Below are 22168 nucleotides of genomic sequence, written 5' to 3'. Positions count from 1 at the left end.
CTCTGAAATATTGTCTACCTCACCAAACTGATTTGAAAGCAAAGTAGTATAAAAATTCATGATGAAGTGGGGCACAGTGGTGCCCACCTATAAGCCCAGCAACTGCAGATATAGCTCAGTGATAGAGCATACTTGGGTTCAATCCCTAGAACCAAAAGAAAAAAGAAAAATGATAAATCCAAAATAAATTATTTTTACTTTTCTCCAATTAATAGATCATTAATTAACCAATAATTGTCTTTTGTTTTTCAACCCAGGGAAACCACATTAATTTTTATTAACAGGTTCTTAAATGAGTTACTTAAAACCATTCATTTCTGTGACTTGCCAAGATGAGGCACATGGCTTTATACCCTGAAGGGAAAGCTTATTGGTTCAATTAACACTTTTCAGATTAGAAATGAAATCCTATATTCTGAAAAAAAACTGAAGTCAGACAGAAGTTCCCCAATTTTATACTTTTTTAGAGTAAGTTCAGTTTTCTCAGTGAGCGGTCATTTTCTACCCTAAGGTGTTAAATCTATTCTAAACCTAGTCCTTTGAAGTCCACAGTGAAGGTGACAGCTTTCTCCCTTCCACAGACCAGGGCTCTCCCCACAGAGGCAAAGTAGACCAGAGACAGGTGCCTGGGGCACACTGCATAGGGCAGTCACTGGAGCCAGCAGAAGACTCAAGCATGACCTATCGCGGACCCCAGCCCACATCTTCAGTGAGCCTCAACTCCAGCACTCCTGGAGGAAAGGGGGTTGTACTAAATCGGAAAGAAAAAACTGCATTTGGTGTCAGCAGACTTGCATTGAACTTCCTTCTATATTTCATTCCCTTTGTCATTTGGACACATAACCTTTCTGAGCCTCATTCTTTAAATCCATAATGCCAAGGATAAGGGCCTAATTCAGTGTATGGCACATAACAAGTACTCAGTGAAATTCAGCTGACTTTAAAATAAGAGCAGAGCAGAGCCCCAGGACTTGTCCCAAGGCTGGATGATGAATGGATACAAGACATGCAACATTCTGGAGTTAGCAACCCGGAGTGGAGGAGCTGGTACAAGCCAGGAGCCGGCCCAAGGGGGAAAACAAAGCAATGAGCAACAGGAAGAAGTCGGAACTCAAATGAGATGTTCTGGGCCAGACAAGATAGTCCACGAGGCCAAGCTGATGACCCGTTTTTGCTTGATGACAAAGAGAATGCTGACTTCACTGGTTCTGCTATTGAATAAATCACAAGGGTGGGTAACCTCAGAAAATATGTGAAGGAGTGGGAAAACACAGGTAATTAATGGAGGTTGTAGAATTTTAATTTAAAAATTCCTCTCTCTGAATGTTTTTCTAACTTTGGGTATTTACAGTGACAGGCACATCCTACCATGAAACATCGTGGCTGAGATGCCTGTGACTGAGTTCCATGGTTTTAAGTCCCCGGGGAAGGTGTGAAATACCATGCAGCAGTAAAAACTGCTTCTGGATATCAAATCTCTGAAGGATATCTAGAAAACAAGTAAAATTTTGAAGCTAGTCCTAGATTCTGGGTTTTCTTTGGGCTAAATTCCCAGTAGCCCTCTGCAGTGAAACTTAACTAGCATCACCCCAAGTTGCACTTAGGATCTTTGGAAAGAAAGGTGTCTGAATGACTGGTCTTCCTGGTAGGACCTTCCCTAAAGGACATAAACCTTGTCAAAACAAAGGCCAGGCAATGTGGATGCTGCTTACCAAGGTGTTTGTCAGAATCTAGTTCAACCTGGTTGAGCAATGACGAGAAGGAAACACTGTTAAGGAGTAACATTCTGCCCTTAACGTACTCATTTACCACTTAACACCAACTCTGTAAGGAAAATGTGTTTGTTTTCAATGAGGCTCAGAAAGACTCAACCCTTGCTTCATGACCAAAAACTAAAACTTGGCCAAGTTATGGAGCAGTCTTACTTCAAAGTCAGCTAAGATACATTAATCACTGTCAAAATGTTAAATAGAAAACCCTAAGTAAAATATAAGAAGTTTTAAAAAAAATAAAAAATAGGTGAGTCCCAGACACACGCAAAAGTGGGCCAAAAAGAGCTAAACTAAAAATTAAATCTCACTTAACACTTAATTCCTTGAAAGAAAAATTGGGGATATGTAGCCTTAAGTCCTTATATATAATTCTGTATAGTCCTACCAGGATTGGTTATTTGGATTTCAAGCCCACAGCAAAGTCAGATGAAACAAATTTAAACAGGAAGATTCAATAACTACCATAAGAAGCCGACAACAGCAAGGAGTACTATTAAAAAAAAAAAACAATCACAACTCAGAACTAATACCAAAGGTGCCCTGATGCAGGACTATTTTTTTTTAAGTTGTAAGACAATTTTATTTCTGTATATGCTACTAAATGTATAGTTTTTTACATTTTTTCCAACTTCACTGAAATATAACTGAGCAATAAAAACTGTACATATTTAAAGTATAGAACTTTAAGTGTGTGTGTGTATATATATATATACACATATATCCACACAAATGTATATATGCATGCTTTGTAAAATTATTGCCATAATCAACCTAATTAACATATCTATCCCCATTCATAACATATTTTCTTTTTTTGATTTTTTAAAATATAAATGATAGCGGAATGCATTACAATTCTTATTACACACATACAGCACAGGACTATTTAACACATGAGCAAACTGTTCTTTGTATGATGAGCATGAAGGGTGAAACAGACTTTCATGTATTTTCAGTCATGTATTTTTAGTCAACATACTGAGGTTTTCTTAACTTTTTAAATTTTTTTTTGTTCAGATAGTATAGTTTGTTTCTTATATTCTGAGGATGTTAAAAAGAAACACAGTATTAATAACAGAGCAAAATAACACCGGTAGAGACATCAAGAGAGTGCTCCATCTCAGAGCCGCCACCAACTCTCACACTTCCTCCAGTTCTGAATTTTTTTCTCTTTTCATTTTATTTGTCCTCATGTGACCCATATCATTGTGTGCCTTTCTCTACTAACAGGACTGCTTGAGAGTAGGGACCACGTTTTATTTGTGTTGGCAAGTTCACGGTATCTAGCACAGTACCTTCTACATACACAGAGTAAATATTAGTTAAGGCCATTAAATTTTGTTCACATATTCAATGTTGCCATACAGGCACGCATGCAGAAATGATTTCATATAAATGGTTAAAATAAAACCTCCAGGGCTTGAAAAGGCAAACTTACTTATCCATATATAAACAAGTGATTACGTACTGTAGTTCAGACATTGTCCTCAGCTCAAAGACTGTAACAGTGGACAGAAGATACTAGTTCTCTGCATGGGAAGTCCTTATAATCTTATAGTAGAAAGACAGACAAACAAAGTAGGCAACATCCAAGGTGACATACAGATGAGATTTCAGGTCATTATAATTTCAAATAAGAAACTAATGTAGGCTGATAGGTTAGGCAGAATTTGGAGAGATGATGAAGACAGTCCTCTGTAAGCATTTCTCTTATGGCTTATATAGGTCTTCCTCTTAACGTATCAAAGAAGAGATGTAGTTATGACCTCTACAGAATCCTCAGAGGTAAAACCACAAATGTGCAGCTTCAAAAGCGACAGTGAAATCTCCATGGACAGCATGCCAGCCTCCGACATTGTCCCCAGTGATCCCCACCTCTTGGTACTTGAACACTTTTGTACACTTCCCTCCCACACAGTACAGGGTTGGTCTGTGTGACAACTAGCACACAGCACAAGAGATGGTTATAAGATACTGTGGTTTCCACATTAGGCTCCTCCTATGTTGGATCCCTTACTTTGTGGGAAGCCAGCTGCCATGTCACGTGGACATGCAGACACTCTGTGGAAGGGCACATGTGGTAAGAAACTGAGGTCCCTGGCCAACAGTGAGGAAGAGCCATGTGAGTCAAACGTGGATTCTCCCCGAAGACTGCAGCCCCTGTTAACAGCATGATTACAACCTTAAGAAAAACTCTGAGGCAGAACCAACCACCCAGCTGAGCACCCTCAGGAAACCACATGAAATAACAAATATCCAAGGTTTTGTTGCTTAAGGGTATTACATCTTAGAGCAATTTGATATTCTTTTTCAGGAAGAGGCCTAAGTAGCTGAAGTCTGAGCAGAGACCTGAATTAAGAATAACTAGTAGATCTTAGGAAGAACATTCCAGACGGAATAGTAGCATGAAGATGCTAAGACAGATGTGAACTTGGAATGTTCCTGAAACAGCTAAAATGCCCTCATGGCATTAGGTATGTTAGTGAAATACAAGAAAGTTAGAAGAAAAGGGCTAAAACATCCTTCAAAGAGATGGAAAGCAACATTACCTAATCTAAATTTTAGAAAAGATAATCTTTGTAAAATACTGGGCTACCTTGTGGGAATGAAGACTGCCAGCAAGAAAACCAAGTGGAAGCCTTCTACTCGTTCAGTCAAGTGGTGATGTTTATCATTTCCAGAGTAGGATGTTAGAAATAAAAACATGGCTTGGTTAGATGAAAGACACATCCATATTTTAAAAGTAGAGTGAACACAACTGAATGAAAAACATATCCATGTAAACTATAGCATTCCAACAGGTTCTGGTTTTTGAATGACACAGCACCCAAATAGATTTAGACAGTGGCAACATTAAATGTGATCTAGTGATCTAGGGTAACTCAAAATAAAAAATAAAAAATCATTTGTACGGTTGTTAAAAATCATTATCTTGCCTGGGGTTATAGTTCAGCAGTAGTGTGCTTGCCTAGCACGTGCAAGGCCCTGGGTTCAATCCTTAGCACCACATAAAAAATAAATAATAAAGGTATTTTTAAAAATTCATTATCTCTTGTTATTAAAACTATGGGGCCTATGGGCTAGGGTTGTGGCTCAGGGGTAGAGTGCTTACCTAGCTCGTGCGAGGCCGTGGGTTCAATCCTCAGCACCACATAAAAATAAAAAAATAAAATAAAGGTATTGTGTCCAACTGCAACTAAAAAATAAATATTAAAAAAACACAAAAAATCAATGGGGCCTAGAAACAAAGACCTTTCCATTTATAAAAGAACTAAGTAATCAGTAGAACTTTTGGTGTCTGTTTTGACTGGTGCCAACCAGACTGTTTAAGCAAAAACTAGTGAAGGAAAAAAGAATTAAGTAACAAAACAGAGATGAGGAAGACCAAAAATAAAGCCAAGTTTTTTTTTTTTTTTACATCAACATATTTCCAAAGGAATGACGTTAATAACAAGAAGTACTCCTTTAAGTTAGAGAATAAATATACTGGGAACTGGCAGACTATTCACTAGTTTCATAAAGCATTTACAGTTTCAATTATTAAGGCTTAACAAGAATCTACATGTCCTCACTGAAAATTTTCTAAGGAGGCACTATTCACAAAAAGTACACAAATGATCCTGTCAAAAAAAGGTCTGCCTCTTCTTACTGCTTCTTCTATTATATGCACAAAAAGCATGTCAAGATGACTCACAAGAAATATCCATTTATAAATCAAGTCTACATTGGTTTACCTAGAGACGAATTTTCAGCTTCTAACATTATTAGACTGACAGACATGAAAAAAAAAATCAAGATTTAAAATGCGAAACACAAAAATAAAAGGTTATTTTACAGAGGGGCTGGGGTTGTGGCTCAGAGGTAGAGCGCATGTGAGGCACTGGGTTTGAGTCTCAGCACTACATTAAAAAATAAACAGATAAACAAACAAACAAACAAAATAAAGGTACTGTATCCACATGTAAATAAAAAAAATGAAAAATTATCTTACAAGGGCTCTACCTCTGAGCTATAATCTCAGCCCAAACAAAGGAGCTTTATGATTCCACACTGTACCCTATCTTGAAACAGACGGAGGTACATGGGGCCATCATTCCAAATGCTTCCCCCGTCATGCTGGAGTTATACATCCACATCCTGCCATGCACTCTGTAGTGCTCATCACTGTAGGCAGAGTGCTCTTCACCTTCCCATTTATGTTGAGCTTGTCCGTGAGATCTGTTTGATCCACAGAATGTAAATGGAACTGACAGTGAGCCGCCTGCAAGGTGTTAACACTCACCCTCTTCTGCACCTGTGATCTTCCATGAGAAGATCATCCCCAGGTCACAATCCTTTCAGCTCCAGGGATAGATTAGAGGTATGAGGAGACAACCTGAAATCCACCAAAAAACCTGTTGTTCAGGCCCAGTCTCAACCCAGCCCATAATAGCCAAACCACAGACCTGGAACATGATTATGTTTGTTATATAACTTTGCTACTATAAGGCACTAAGATCTCAAATTTTAATGTAATGGTCTGTGTTACCTACAATGAAAAAAAAATGATTAAAAAGTAGTATCTGTATGTCATATTACTAATTTCAAAATTGTTAATGTTGAACTTATCATTGTTGATAATAAACATACTAAATTTTCACTACAAGTACCAGGTAAAATAAAGTTATATTTAACCAAAAAAAAAAACTTCACAGTGCTCTTTTTATATTTTATATAAAATCACTTTTGTATTGCATACCATGTAAAAATGAGGAAAAATAAATCACTGGTGAGATTAGATGTTATAATGAAAAGGTTTTGAGAAGTAGAAGAAAAGTCACGCAGTACTTTAGTAGTAAAGAAACACATGGCAGGTAGAGATCTGTGACAATCCCAGTCCTGCCATCCACAAGCTGGGTGTCCCCCGTCAGGTCAGCACTATTCATAGGAAATGCTCTTTGAAACAATCATGATTTTTAAAATTTCCAGTAGCCATCTGTGAAAACGCAGAAAGCATATATGCAGTATAAGACTGCAATAATAATCTGTTCATCACAACAGTTAAACTGAAATGCAGTCCCACAAAAACAAGAAAGTTATGTTTTACAGAAGCTGGGTGTGGTGACACCTGCCTATAATCCCAGCTAATTCAGCAGGAGGATTACAAATTCAAGGACATCTTAGGCAATTTAGGGAGACCCTGTATCAAAATGAAAAATAAAATGACACTGTAGATATAGGTCAGTGATAAAGCACCACCAGTACCAAGTAAAATAAAGTTATATTTAACAAAAAAACAAAAATCACAGTGCTCTACTTTTAAAATTTAAACTTAAATTTAACAAAATTTGAGATTCAGTTCCTTGGTCACACTAATACTTCTAGTGCTACCGCCACACTAATACTACAGTTATTTGAGATAAAGAATTTCAAACATAAGTGCTTACAGAGGCTGGGATATGCTCAAGGCAATTAAAGTGGTATTTTGGCCAACTAACGCTCCCTTCGTATCCCATTCCAAACAGGAATGTTGGTCCCATCTTATGGGACCTCATGACTTTTCCAACAAAGCCGGAAATCTGGATGTTTACCTAAAACTTCTTTTCTTTTTTATTTTTCCATGTAGACACTACTATGAAATTTTTCAGAGCACTGCATGGGCAAAACCAAAACATGTCCATATGCTGATATTTGCAACAGGGGCTCTTACTTTCCCTGCTCTACCAATCTATGATTTATTTAGCGGAGTGGTATGACTTCCATATCTAGAAGCTAAAACACACAGCTGGATAATTGGTTGAGTGGTGAGCTTGAAAGCCCCTCTGTGAAGTCAAGGTGAAGTCTGAGTTGCCTGGTAGCCTGCGGGGAATGTCGGAACTTTAGGGTGAACTTAAGCTCTTTCTACGCACCAGGATGCAGAGGAGTCTGAAATGGAATCATGCTAAAGCAGACAGCCTAAGTCTCCAATTCTGGATAAAAAAACAATGTGCCAGAAACAGAAAAGGTGGTAGAGCCAAGTTCCCCACAGTGACTATCTCCCTCAAAACCCTGAAACCCAGATCCTAGGGAGCCTACCTGGATCCTGCCTGAAGGAACAAGGTAAGCTGAGAGTGGAAAGAAGAGGGGCAAGAGGGATTAGCAGTTTGGGGAGCCATCAGTGTACACAGAGGGCAGAGATAAAGAGGGGTGGCAAGTGGCAGTTGAACTCTGAGGCCACCAGTTCTTAAAGTCCAGGTGAGTCACCACCTGGGAGTATTCTCAACAGGAAGAATCTGAATTCATAGCTTCAAAGGAGATAAAGTGGAAAGTTTTTGTGAATACTATAACACCTCATTTTAGTTCCAGGGTAAGGAAGCCTTGGAAATCGGGGATAATAGCAAAATCCTGAATTAGAATTCAAGCAACTTGAGCATTAATTCCAAAACGTGCCTCCGTCTTTCTGGGTGACTTGTTTCTCAAAATTAAAATAGTAATAATGAAGCATATTGCTTTACTCTATAATACAGGGTTGTTTTCAGACCAAATGATATAAATATTAAGCAATCTGGAAGTATAAATTTCTCATAATTTCAAGACTTTTTATTAAATTTACTAAGCAACTGCTAGTGGATTCTAGGAATGCAATTTTTTAAATGCCATTTAAGCCTCTGATTAGAGACTTTTTCCAATTGGGGGCAGGGAACAGTGGTTATGGATTCAGGAGAAGAGTGACAAGCACTGACAACCCCATTTCACACTCAGGTACCTTGCAGCCATGTCTAAAGGTTCATGGGGTGAGACCAGAGGAGCTCACATTCCAATATGAACTTAAAAGGACCTCAAAAGGAAGAATATACCCTGAAGCAGTGGTTCCTAACCTTTTTCAGATCACTGATGCTTTGAGAATCTGATTAAAACTATGTTTCCATCTTGGAAAACGACACATATACAGAAATGACATGCTTTTAGGAAATTGGTTTATGGACCCCCATGGATCCCAAACTGAAAATGTTACCTGTAAGAAAGAGAGGATCACAGACAAAACTCTCAATATGGTCTTAGGCAAAGAGTAGCTGCTAAATAGAGGCTGTCTTGGAAACAGCTGGAGGCTAAGAATAAGAAAAAGAGCAGACTTTATAAATGTTCTGCCCTATTCAAAGTATTGCTACTGTAGGTCCCTCAGGAGAGTTCTTAGACCCTATAACAAAGGGTCTTAGACAGACTCACAAATACCATCATTCTAGCTAACTGGCAGCCACTGATTCCTTGGCTAGTGTCAATAGGAGGAAGTATCCTCCAGTTCAGCCCCTAGGAATCCTAGCCAAACTCAGAAAACAAAAGGAAAATCATATAAGAAAAATATAATATGTAAGTCTCCTTAAGAACCATATGCACATCATCAATACATTTCAGAACAGGTAGGGGTTGTATTCATTTTGGCTTTTGGAACAGAGAATAGAAAAGACATCATGTCATAAGGGTCTTAAGGTATCCATGGAAATACCACCATGAGCAGAAGGCCACAGGCCCCACAGTGCCAGTGAGCATCGCAGCAGCAACCTGGCAGCCACACACACAGCAATGATGGGGGGTGTGGGGGAGGGGATGGCTAATGCTATAGAGACTCAACAGCAACTTCTCAGTGACAAGAGCAGACCTTGCCTCAAAGCTCAAATGGAGCATGGATGCAAACTAATGTTGATAAAATATTCTCATTTCCAAATCCAATCTCACATGAAAATAGATATGTTTCAGACAGAAGATGTATCAGATATTAAGCTGATGACAGATATTATACTTGATCTTAGCCAAAGACTGAAAAGCAATGAAATACATTTCAGAAAGTTCAAAGAAAGTCAAATTTAAAATAGATATAATTATCTTATGTATTTCTAATGACTAAAACATGCTTAAGAGAATAAGGACATACTCTGAACTTAGAATTACAACTGTCCAGAACATACTTAATGACTATTTCATAATGTGCTCTTATACTTTACTTTTGATTTGATTTTATGAATACTACATAATACTATTCATATATCATAATTTTTTAATCTTGACTTTCAAAGTAGGGGTCAATAAAAAAATTAAAATTACCAGTCATGCAATTAATGCTTCAAAGGTATCCAAGACCAGTAAAACTTTGTGGAGAAAAAAAAAATGTAAAAAACAAGGACTTCAAGCTGTGGCTTTAGTTCAGTGGCAGAGCACTTGCCTAGCTTGTGTGAGGCACTAGGTTTGATCCTTATGGCCACATAAAAATAAACAAACAAAATAAAGGCATTCTGTCCATCTACAACTACAAAAAAAAAAAAAAAAAAAAAAAAAAAACCAAGGACTTCAGCAAGGACTCCAGTCTATGAAGTCAGAAGCAGGTGAAAAATGTTGCTTGAAGAGACACACTGTTTTCCCTTTCTATTTACTTGCCAAGGAAATGCAGTCACTGTTAGGAGGAGGAAATTTCAACCTATTATCTACGGGTTTGGAAACTCCCCCAATGACAGGGTACCTTCCACTTTGTTATTTCTGTCAACAGTCTACTAGCTGCTTTATATTTCAGAGAGTCATATGGAATTTTAATTTTTCCAGGTCAGAGAGTTTAAGCACCAGATGATTTTTCTTCAAAGTGCCATGATTTCAAATGCCACTTCTTGCTAATATACTTTATAGCAAATCACATTTTAATATGTATTTTTACAAAAATATTAAGTAAATAATCCAAGAAAATAACTGAGAACACAGCCTGCATATTGCAAGTACTACCTGGATGCAATGACTTTGGTAATGATGATGTGGCCACAGTGACAACATTAACATTCAAATAAGGATTCTTGCCTCATGGTAGGCAGGGACTGAGGTAGTCCCCAATGGTTCCAACCTTCTGTTCTTCATATCCTCACAAACCCTTTTCCTTTGAGTCTGGGTTGAACTTGGTGATTCGATTCTAAGGAACCAAATATGGCAGAAGTGATGGAATATCATTTCCAAGATTATTAAAATACTTTCACTTTCTTTCAGTGCTTGCATCCCTCTTGCTTTCTTGGATCTCTTGCCCTAAGCACAGCCAGACACCATGTTGTGAGGCATTCCTGTGAAGAGTCCTGCAGAGCTGAAGCAAGTTGGAGGTGGATCTTCCCAGACCTGCCAACAACCCCAGGAGTGAACTCTGAATCAGTCCCTTCAATTCCAGTCAAGTGCTGAGAGGAATTCAACTCTGGTCAGCAGCTTGACTGCAACTTCATGAGAGACTTTGAGTCACCCAGCTAAGCCCAGATTTCTTTCCCAAAGATGTTAGGAGATAATGTTTGTTGATCTAAGTCAATTCATTTTGAGATAATATAGCTTTTAGAGAAGTAGAAGTAGATTTGGAATTGTGTAGTGGACTGTAAGAAGAGTATTTTGAGAATGTAAGAATTTGGGAACATAGCACACACAAGTTTGGACTTCAAGAAAACAGATGGAAGGATTTAAGCAAACATGAGAAAAATTTATCAGAAAGCAAAAAAGTACGGAATACCCGAAAGTTTAGTAATACACACCATTATGTGTAGTTATGTGACCCAGTCATCTGCACTTATATAGGAAGTAAAAATTGACAGATAAACAGTTAAGACTTCCTAGAAAAATGTTACAGATGTCACTTTGGTTTCTTCTTGCTATTTAATACCAAACTATAGGGAAAAGGTCAAATGAGGGGGAAAGGGCTAAACAAAAAACAAAGCCAGAAGCCAGAATTTGATGGTTTCAGAAATTTGCAGCCTCTCTAGACAGAAAATCATGCTAAAATTAAGAAAGGCACCACAGGAAAATATGGCACTACTAGGACACTATCATAGAAACATGATCTCAAGACAAAAGCTGAGAATATGGTCATAACTCTCTTTATTACAAATTTGGAGGATTAAAAGGAACGTCTTGAGGTACATTCAGTCCCACCACAGGACCTCCAAAGAGTGTCTCAGATCCTCTAAACAGATCTTCAGGAAGTTTAAGGGCCTTGTCCCTCACCAGTCTCAGCATACACCAAAGTAGAGAAGGACAAATCTCCAAGAGAAAGGTGGGTGTGGCTTCTGTCTAATGGGAAAAAAAACTTCAGGAAGTTTTGCAGGGAGCCCACAAAATTTTTGAGAGGGCTGTATCAGGAGAAACAATGCCAATATGAGTCTGAAGTGAAAAAAGAAGCCACAGATCTCCAAAATTCTACTGGCAGAAAATCTGAAAAAATACTCAGCTGAAAACATATTCTACCTTTCAGAATTACTCAAAGGTTAGCACTCTTTGCCCAAAGGTAGTGTCAAGAGACATTGAAAATTATTGCCAGGCCTCAAGACCTAATCAAGAGCAGTTGCCAGTTTGGGTTTTAGAATTGCTAAGGACCAGTGACTCCTACCCTACTTGACATTTTCAGCCTTTTTTGAACAGAAAACCATAGGTAGTCTATGTTAAAGGCAGATAATTGGACGATTTAGTTTCACAGATAAAGAGAAACTGTATTTGAAGAATTACACATAAGGAATTATATCCAAGAAAGCTCACCACACTTGGATCAAACCTGGATGACTTTCAGATTTTGAGCTGATATAGTAAAGAGGATTTAGTTTTCGTGTTCTAACAGAAGTGATGTTTGGGGCTGGGGTTGTAGCTCAGTGGTAGAGCATTTGCCTAGCATTTGTACTGGGTTTGATCCTCAGCACCACATTAAAAAAGAAAACAACAACTAATTAATTAATTAACTAAAGGTATTTGGTCCATCTACAACTAAAAAAAAAATTAAAAAGTGATGTTTGGCAGTATTATTTAACTTGTTTTAGAGCATCCAAACCTCTGAACAGAATGCAAAGTCCTTTTAAAAATTCCCTCTCAGCTTATTAAAAGGTTGTGATATTGAGACAGTATGACAAAAATTACAGATTTATAACATTAAATCTGGCCAATGTAAAACTTGATTAATTACTCTATTTAAACCAAATTAAGTAATAGAATAATTATCACCCAGCCAATTTTAACCTTTTTATCATTAGTTTTAGCATTACAGCTATTGTCAAGACAGCACATAAACAATGTCAAAGCCCTCTCAAATATCTTCATTTGAAATTTTTGTTGTTTCTTACAAAATTTTCAATTAAGGAAGAAATTTTGAATTAAATGTGAACTGAAAAATGGAATGTTTGATTCCCCTAAAATGATTATAATATTAATTCACTTACTCTCAAAAAAAAGCAAATGATATCATTCAAATGTTCCACAATACCTATCCTTCAGAATGACAGCACGTCTTTTACTTCTCTGCTCGCTATCTATCATATTGTGACATTTTATATATGAGAAATAGTTAAAGCAATATTTTTTAAATGTCAGACTCTTACAGAGAACAATTTATTTCATACCCATGTCCCCCTAGGCCATGGGCCTGTTTAGTGAAGCTTATTAGTGAAGGCACTGACTGACAGACATGTCCTCAGTGTAAGCACTCATGGGCCAATAAAAACAAAGAACACAAATACGCCATTCAGAAATACACAGCATTGTTTAAAAATAGCTGTGCCTATTGCTATTCAAACTGAGGAAAGGGTGTTGTTGGGTCTGTAAAGACAGAACAGGGAAGTGAAGGAACAGTATCTTGTTTGGGAGTCTGGGCTTAACTTCAGACGCATGGCAAATGACTTATCCATCTCAGAATTTAGTTTATTAACTGTAAAATTCAGTGTTTGTGTAAGGTTTGATCACTTAGTACATTTCTAAACTTCAGACCTCTCACATGGGTTCTTTTTTAAAAAAATTCTTATCTGTTCCTTTTAGTTATATATGATGGTAGAATATATTTTGAAATATAAATCATGGAGTATAACTTCCCATTCTTGTGGTTGTACATAAGGAGGTGGAGTTACACTGATCATGTATTCATATATGAACATAGGAGCGTAATATCCAATTCATTCTACCGTCTTTCCTTGCCCATTCCCCTTCCCTTCCTTATATGAGTTTTTATCACACCAATGCAAAACCTGTAGGATACTTAGTTAACAAAGATTCACTTTGCCCTAAAATAAACTTCTGGAAAGAAAACTTGATACCACTGCCTCATCAATTAAAAATCTGATTTACACAGCATTAATGGATGGTGATCAGTAGATCATTTAAGTTAAAATTATATAACATAAGACAAAACAATTATTAAGTTCTAGCTGTCAGTCTATTGTCTACCCAGTCTGTTTTCTTTGGAAAAATAGGTAAGCAGTTATATCTAGCAAAGACATTCTAGCATCAAACCAAGTTTATCCTTGTCAAGAAAGCACTAAAAAGGAATTATAAGTTTTTCGTCATATGATTCAATTTCAGGAAGTATCTGCATCCACCTAAAATCAATTCCACTGCCAACCAAAGTCATCTTCCACAGCAGCAGCAAATGTCCTACACCCTGGAGATGGTGCCTCAGATAATCACAACTGTTACTTCCAACTCTTAATTTTATCTTGAATTCTCAGATGACCCACTTAACCTACTTTCTCCAGCCATTAATATCATCATGAGAGATACTAAAATAATTTTGAGGGCAGTGGTTTGTCATGGAAAAAACACAGGCTATAAAGTCACATTAGGGTTCTTAGCTCAGTTTCATTAGATCACATCTCTTCACTGCCAGGTTAATTAACCTAAGCCACAGACTTGTTGGTCAGTCACATGAAAGTGTCACTGATTAACAGTAGCATGCATGTAACATGCTTAGCAGAGTACCTGAACATGGTAGGCACTCAATAAATGTGTATTAAAAATAATTCAATCTCTTCAGATAAATCTTCTAAATCCTTCCATGAAAAATTTACTCCACATATCACTGGCTCCAAAAGGAAATACATATCACCATTTTTCTTTCACAGTAAGCTACATTCATATACCTTTCATTTCTAAAGAAAGCTAGAAAATTCACAAATCACCTACTGGCCAACACATTTTGTCCTTCATGATAAAACAGGAACATTTGGTTGCCAAACTGAAAAACAGCAGCTCTTATCTGCTGTTCTGTAAAGTGTTTTCAGGTTTTCTTCTCCACCCTCCCCCTCCCCCCCCCAAAAAAAAAAAACATAAAAAGGGTAGAAGAGACAGAGAATGTGTGTCTTAAAGTTTCAGGAGCACATAGCTCTGAAAACAGCCACATTTAGACCACAACTAATAACACCAGTACCTACTACATATAGTAAAGGATAGGCCCAATATAAGCAAGCCCAATACTAACCCAGCAGCAGCAGCAGCAGTCCGGGTCATCTTATACATGGTAGGAGTAATGTGCTCCAGGACTCATGCTAGTCACTTTAGATAAAGTATTTGTAATTCCTACAAAAGTACAAGACAGACCTCCTTAGCCCTAATCCAAATGTGAAGAAACTGAAATTCACAGAGGTCCCCAGTCTACTTGAGATCAACCTATTGGTAAACACCATCACCTTTGATGCCCGAAGGAGCTCTCCCTTCACTATTCTCTACTTTTTTAGAAGAGATGAACAAGAACCTTCCTCAGTGCTTGAAAAGTCATCAGTTGATATCAATCCCCCTTTTTTCTCCCTTCCCTCTTCTGGTTCCTCTCCATTGTTTTGCTTTTGGGTGCTCCATCTTCAGTCTTCATTTTCCCAACTTCAATTCACTTATTCCTTCAGCCACTGAAATGCAGTCTTGTATCCCAACCCTACAGTTTCCTGTAGTTTCAAGGAAACTGTCCTTGCTGAGTCAGGAAAAAAATTTAAAAAGTGGAGGTAAGATTTTGGAATGCACACTAAAAGTGCTTTCATAATACACAATTCTCTTACGTGGTCAACCAGTTATTCTCATTACAGAGTTGGCATGTTCCATTTTACAGGGATGACTAAGACACACATCATGTATAAAACTGGTTATATATTTTTGTATGAATCATATGCAAACTGAATCAGTTTTTAAAAGTAACTAGAGCTTTTTATCTTTTAATCGCGGAATGAATGTATACGTAAAAGCCTACTGAATTCAAAGAGCATTCTTTTAAACAACAGCTTGATAAAAACCTACTTTTAAACTGTATGATGCACATTAGTGAAGCTATTCCACCAACAATGTCTAATTGATATTAATAAATCCCAACTTTGCACTCGATTTCGACTACATCTATCATAACATTGCCCAGACTTGACACCTATATTAGAGGTCTGTGAACCACTCTGTTGCACTTGAGTCTCCCCAATAGACCAAATGCAAGTTCAAACACTAATGATCATGATAGCCTATTATAAATCCTATTATCCCGATTATTACACATGAAGAAACTGAGTCACAGGGAAGTTCACTCACTTGCCAAAGATCACAGTAAAAAGGATAGCAGAGAGTTAAGCCTATGTGCTCAGACCTGAGCTACTACATCTACTACACCTCACTTCCCTCCATAAATAACACATTCATAGGCAGAGAGAAGACTAGATAGATAAAGACCTACTATTTACTGAGTACCTTCTGTAGGCCAGGTACAAGGCAGTGGAAGATGAAGGAATCAAAAAAAAAAAAAAAAAAAAAAAAAAAAAAAACCTTGATCCTGACTGAAGAGATTTTTCTGTTTTGAAAGAAGATTCAGCCAAAGTGGAAAATCAACATGTATCCAATTTCAACAAAAAGTCTTCATGTTTAGACTAGTGGGCCATAGTAAGTGTCAGAGAGCATAATACAAAGGACAATAAACTTAAACAAATGTGACTCCCAAAAGCACCCAATTCTTTTATTTTAATTAACTATAATACACTTTTCTGAAATAGGAACATTTAAAACATTATGTAAACCTTTTTCAATGTTTTTTTGGTCATCATATGGAAGATAAAAGGCACCGTAGTACTGTAACCCAGTGTTTTAGGAACATGGGGCTCCTTGCCACTAAACACTATTTATAAAACTGTTTCACAGTTATCTTTCTCCCAGATCTTAATGCACATGGTATTTCACTTAAAGTTGCACCCCTCTCCTAATCTGGGATGATCTAGAAGAGAGTCCATCAGTAACCATACTCTTCATTCTATATTTAAACATCAAGGAAGAATCCTTTTCCAGAGTAAAGTCCCCTGGATTTATGCCTATCTGTCTATTCTCCTTGATGTTCATTTAGAAATATCCAAAGTACGTGGATAACTACAAAAACAAATTCTGTCAATTTCAAAATTTGTACAAACCTGGGAAGAGAAAAAGAGACAAACCAACCCAAACTCTGATAATAATAATAACAGCTGGTCTTTAAAAAGCAGCTGTGTGCCAGGTATGCGCTAAGAGTTCTATGTGAATTATTTTATTTAATCCCCAAAACACCCCTGCAAAATGAGTCATCCTAACTTCCATTTTATAAATAAGAAAAACGAGACCAAAGTTCATACAAAAAGTCGCAGAACTAGAATTTGAATCATAATCCAAAAACCTGTCTGGCATTAAATCACATGCTCAGGATAAGATGCAAATGTCTCTGGGGCCTAACTAAGTAAAATAGATGTATGAAGTGGCTCAGTTTTAAGATTATAAAGCTGTGTTCCTCAACCATGGCTGCACACTGAAATTACCTGGGGAGCTTTAAAGACTACTGGGGCTTGGGTTCCACCCCTTGCAGATTGTGATTTAATTGGTCTGGGAGCTGCTAAGTGATTCTAATGGACAGTCAAGCCCAAGAAACACCACTGATAGGTACACAGAATGGTGCACTTGAAAAGCAGTGGAAAAAAAAAATTAAGTGTAAAGTAAATACTGTGCTGTTCAAAGGTTGTCACTACTCTGCTACCAGCATGTGACCTATGCACTACTCCTCAGTGTAACTAAGGTGCCAGTATGGGAGCTAGAAACATTGATGATGGATGGATGGATGGATGGATGGATGGATGGATAGTCAGATGACTGATTGTTTGAATGAATGACAGAGTCAGACACAGACATGGTTTTTAGTGGAGAGGGTAGGCTAGTCTCTCAACTTTTCCCATATCACCTCTCACTGTCTCCTGTTTATGGGAGTATTTCACCACAAAATGTACTCAAGGTAAAAAGTAACCTACTTTCAAAGGAATCTCTAGAGTATAGCCTACTCTTCATGTGAAGATGAGCTAACTATGCTCATTTAAAAAATGTATATTATCAGAACCAAAGTACTTGAATTTTTTCAAGAGTCAGGTTTTAAAAGAAGGCCGCTCAGAATTAACTCTGATTCTAATCCAAGCCAGGTCAAGAGATCTTACCTCACTAACAAGTCTTAAGAAGGGAGAGTCTGATGCTCTAAAAACCCATCTATGCAGGTAGTACATGAAAATGCTAAGTAAAATATCATCTGTCATTGCAAAAAGAAAGAAAAAGTTGCATGCCATCAGAAAATGTTCATTAAATGGCCTGCAAATGGGAAATCCAAAATGTTACAGAAGAGTGAATTCATTAAAAAAAAGAAGAAACTTTAATCTGCTTGTGAAATAATTCTTCCTACATAGTCATATTTTAAGTGTTGCATCACTATAATCCAAGAGGAAATGGCAAGAGAGTAAATTAGGAAATGAACTTTAAAGCCACCCATTCAAACTAGGTAGAAAAATTTTCATCTCCTGATGCAAAGCAAAAGTTGTGCATTTTAATGATCCCCTATTACCATTTTCCACCCCTCTCCCTACAACCACCACATAAGGAAGACAAATTTAAAAAGAAAAGAAATTGAGATTGATTTTCAAGTGGAATAGTGAGAAAAAAAAAAAAAAAAAAGCTGTGATTTAGAAACCAGGGCCTCTGTCAACAAGTTCCAGCTTTGGCAGTTAAGGCAAGAGAGCTACTTGGGCAAAATATTTTGTTGCTTAGTTTGATTTTTCAAAAAGCAGAGACACAGAAGCAAAGCCTAATAAAACAGACAGAAGTGCCTGGGATCAACTTCTCACCACAGTTCAGAATAATTCCTCTTTGTTGTTTAAATTAATACATATGGATTCTCCTTTTGAGCGTCAGGTACTACACAATGTAATGGTGAAAATGAAGCCCTGCCTTCCCAGGTCTCCTAAATAAGAAACTAAGGCACACAATCTCACTATGCATGCCCCTGCCACAACTCTGTGAAAATCCAGTCATTGTCATCCAGTCCCTGTGTCTCCACTCAACCCCATGAACTAGCAGACAGCAAGTTCTTCTGTTGATCCTAGTGCACTGAAATTCACAGGGAAACTGTTAGTAAGTTCTAAATAAATAATGCCCACCTGCCCACCCTCTTCATACCAACAACTCATGGGTAAAGCTGAACATACTTAAAGAAAAATTTTTAACCTAAGAGTATGTCAAAACAGGTTTTCCTTTTGAGCCAAGCCCAGCCACATATTTTCATTGCCTGTGGCTATGAAAGCTCAGTGGGCTAAAAATACTTTTCTTTTTCTAAGTTGGGAAGAACAAATGAGTCCAAGCAATCAGCTGTGTATCATCTTCTCTCATCTTAAAGTTTTTACTAGAGAACACCCGGAATAGCTGGAGCAAGGAAAAGGCATCTGTTTCATATTTGTATTCACACACACAAACAAAAAGGACCCTCCAGCTTGCTTCTGCCTAATACTATAAAATAAGCTATATTTGCATTATCAGCTAAGACTGTCAGCATTTCACTATTTATCACTTGGGGGGTATTGGAGGACGGCATATGTGTTGAAAACAAACCACAAGTAGAGGTAAAAGCTAAAAGCTTTCAAAAAATATATACATATATGTGATGACTATGTCCTTAACAAGACCACATGGTACAGTCATGCATCATTTATGTTGAAATTTACATTAAATGATATTCCAAACTAGAAGGACACAAGCTTTAATTCTTTCTACAGATTTTGCACATTATGTTTGCTGTGCCTGACAATGTGAAAAACTGTTTCTGCCCCTTGAGTTCCCAAAGCTAACTGTAAGACAGACAGACAGACACACACACACACACACAGCTCTCTGATGAATTAAATACTACTCAGGAAGACAAATCTTTTTTTTTTTTTTTTTTTTAAAGATAAAATACCCGCAGCATAGTGAACAGTTAGGTAGTGTGGGCTTTTCCCACACACCCAACACCTCTCAAATCACCCTATTAAAGTATCAATTAAAAAAAAAAAAACTAGCAGGTTTAGGTCCCATTCAACTGATACTAGTTGGGGCTATTATTTTTCCTTGAAAAACATCAGTTTGAGAAATCTCTGCTCAACTCCTCATTTCTTAGGCGATTGGTAAAGTCAACTGGAAAGCAAACACCTAGAAACCACGGAACCGTACCTCTCTGGGATAGGCTGGCAGAAGCGGCTGGAGAGTTACCAGTATGCCTGCTTGGACTGTAGCTGGGCCTTTGACAAGTGCTGGGTTAAAGTAGTCCCTGATCACCCGCCCACCAAACGCCCCTCTGGAAGATGGACTGGTGCTACAGATTTCAAAGGAAACCGCTGAAAGGAAGGAAGAGAATGGGGAATGTCATCTCCCCTGACACTTGGGCGGGGGATGGGGGGGCGGGAGCCCTGCACCACTCATTTTGATGTCCCTGAAGGTCAGAGGTGACAGCCACTGTGTCAAAGGCTAATAAACGTCACTTTTCCAGCCTCGGTGAAAGCACGGGGCAAAGTTGGCCAAGGGCCGCGCGCGTCCACTGTACCTTGTAACTGGGCAGAGAGGGACTCCTGGTGCTGCTGGTACTTGAGCGCCACCGCCTCGGCTTTCCGCAGCTGTGTCTGCAGCTCGTAATAGAGCATCGCGCCATAGAGAAAGCCAAATACCACGGTCAGCAGCAGCAGCGTCTGGAAGATCCGCTTCTGTTTTCGGGAGCACATCCCGTTTCCCATAGTCCCGCCTAAACCCTGCGCTGCTGCGGTAGCGGTCGCCTCCTCTCCTCCGTCCGAGCGTGCGTTCAGCAGCGGCCACCGCAGGAGGTGGCCGGGCGCCGCATAAGGAGACGCGAGACACAAAAGCGGGGCTGGAGGGGAAGTGGCGCCCGCTCAGCCCCCGCGCGCCGCGGGGCGCACAGCCATCAACGCCGCTAGGGCAGGGGCCGCCAAACTTCTGCAAGGCTCGCTCTCAGCGAGTGCCCGGGCCCAGGAGGGGGCCCTCCGCATACTTTAGAACTGGCTGCCCTAGCGCCAGTCCCCAGACACCGCCTGCTTTTTTCCTCCTCCCCACTTTTTGGCCTCGCTGTACCCGGCGGCTCTCGGGAGTCCCGCCCTTGCTGCTCCCCGCCCCCTCGCGCCGGCTCCCACTGCACGACTTTGTTGCCACTAAAAGAGAGGGTGCTAGCCCAACAAAGGGAGTGGGCTCCGGGCGGCGCCCCCGCGCTTGGCTAGCCGGGTGGGTGGATAGGTGGGGGGGCAGGTTGCTTTGGCCGGGTTTGGGGAACGGTGGTACAGTGTCACTGACCCGGCTGCTGGAGCCTCGGCCGCCGCCACCTCCCACCCAACTTACGTGTCACCCACGGCCCCGCTATTCTGGCCAACGGGATTCCGGGAGGAAGTCCCACTCGGGCTCCCTGCTCATTGGGCCGGTCCGAGCCGCCGCTCCCTCCCTTCGGGGAGGCAGTGCTAGGCTCGATTGGACACACGCTTTGTCCGTCCGACCCCGGGCTGCGCCTTCCCTCCCAGATCGGGGCCGGCTCGGGGCTCCGTGGGCTGCGCGATTGCCTGGCGCTGGGGTGCGCCCACGTGGAGCCCGGGCGGGTGGGGGAGAGGTGGAGGAGCGGGAGACTCTGGGTGGGCGGGGGACAAGTCTGGGCCTGAAACTGGGTGAGGTTCCGTGTTCGTGTGTGTGTTTGTGTGTGTGTGTGTGTGTGTGTGTGTGTGTGCGCGCGCGCGCGCGTGGGGGAGGCGCTCTTGGAAGGCACGTGGAGAGTAGTACAATATTTGCACAGATGAAGACGTGGATGGCAGAAACCGCGTGCACCCTGCTGAGTACTCCCTCCACTTTTTTTTTTTCTTTCACTCTTCTGTGTGATGCGGCAGCCACAGAGGATAGCCACAAAGTCAGCACAGTCTCCTTAGTTGAACAGGAGATGCCCTGTGGACTGTCTTGCCCCATCCAATTTACTAACCAAGACGCTTGCGTGGTCACAGATGGTATGACAGGAGTTGGGAGACTTTAAGCTTGCTAGACTAGTACTGCTCAACTGTCCACGTGGGGTGGGGAAATCAATTTGCTGTTGGCAGAGAAAAAGACATGATCTCATGTATTTCCCCTGGCTGCAAATAGAATAATTTAAAAACAAATCTTACAGGCTGAAATGAGTTTGCATTCTTTTTGTCATATGTATTTGTTTTATTGGTGGCAAAAAGTACATCAGTTACATTTGCAAATTACATTTTAAAGGCCAACAACAGTTCCCTTTGTCAAAAGGAAAATAAAATAAAATAAATGTATAATCCCAAATCACAGCAGAGAAATCAATAGTGCGTTCTTTTTATGTACTTGGAGGGTGGATT

General features: G+C 39.4%; 1 protein-coding gene and 1 non-coding gene across 4 annotated transcripts in view; both read right to left on the bottom strand.

The window, feature by feature from the left end:
• The window catches only part of Golim4 (golgi integral membrane protein 4), a 76152-nt gene extending 54974 nt beyond the window's left edge, over nt 1–21178 (bottom strand). For all 3 annotated transcript variants that reach the window (XM_076867280.2, XM_076867281.2, XM_076867282.2), the window contains exon 1: nt 20359–21178. In XM_076867280.2, coding sequence (XP_076723395.1) covers nt 20359–20545 — 187 coding nt within the window. In that variant the 5' untranslated portion in view covers nt 20546–21178. The remainder of the gene's footprint in view (nt 1–20358) is intronic.
• LOC143409046 (U2 spliceosomal RNA) lies at nt 9375–9557 on the bottom strand. Its single transcript, XR_013092560.2, has one exon. It is a non-coding gene; the product is annotated as a U2 spliceosomal RNA (small nuclear RNA).
• Nucleotides 21179–22168: the final 990 nt, after the last annotated feature.

This window comes from Callospermophilus lateralis, chromosome 10, assembly GCF_048772815.1.
Source record: "Callospermophilus lateralis isolate mCalLat2 chromosome 10, mCalLat2.hap1, whole genome shotgun sequence".
Taxonomy (NCBI): Eukaryota; Metazoa; Chordata; class Mammalia; order Rodentia; family Sciuridae; genus Callospermophilus; species Callospermophilus lateralis.
This window is presented reverse-complemented; position numbering and strand designations above follow the sequence as displayed.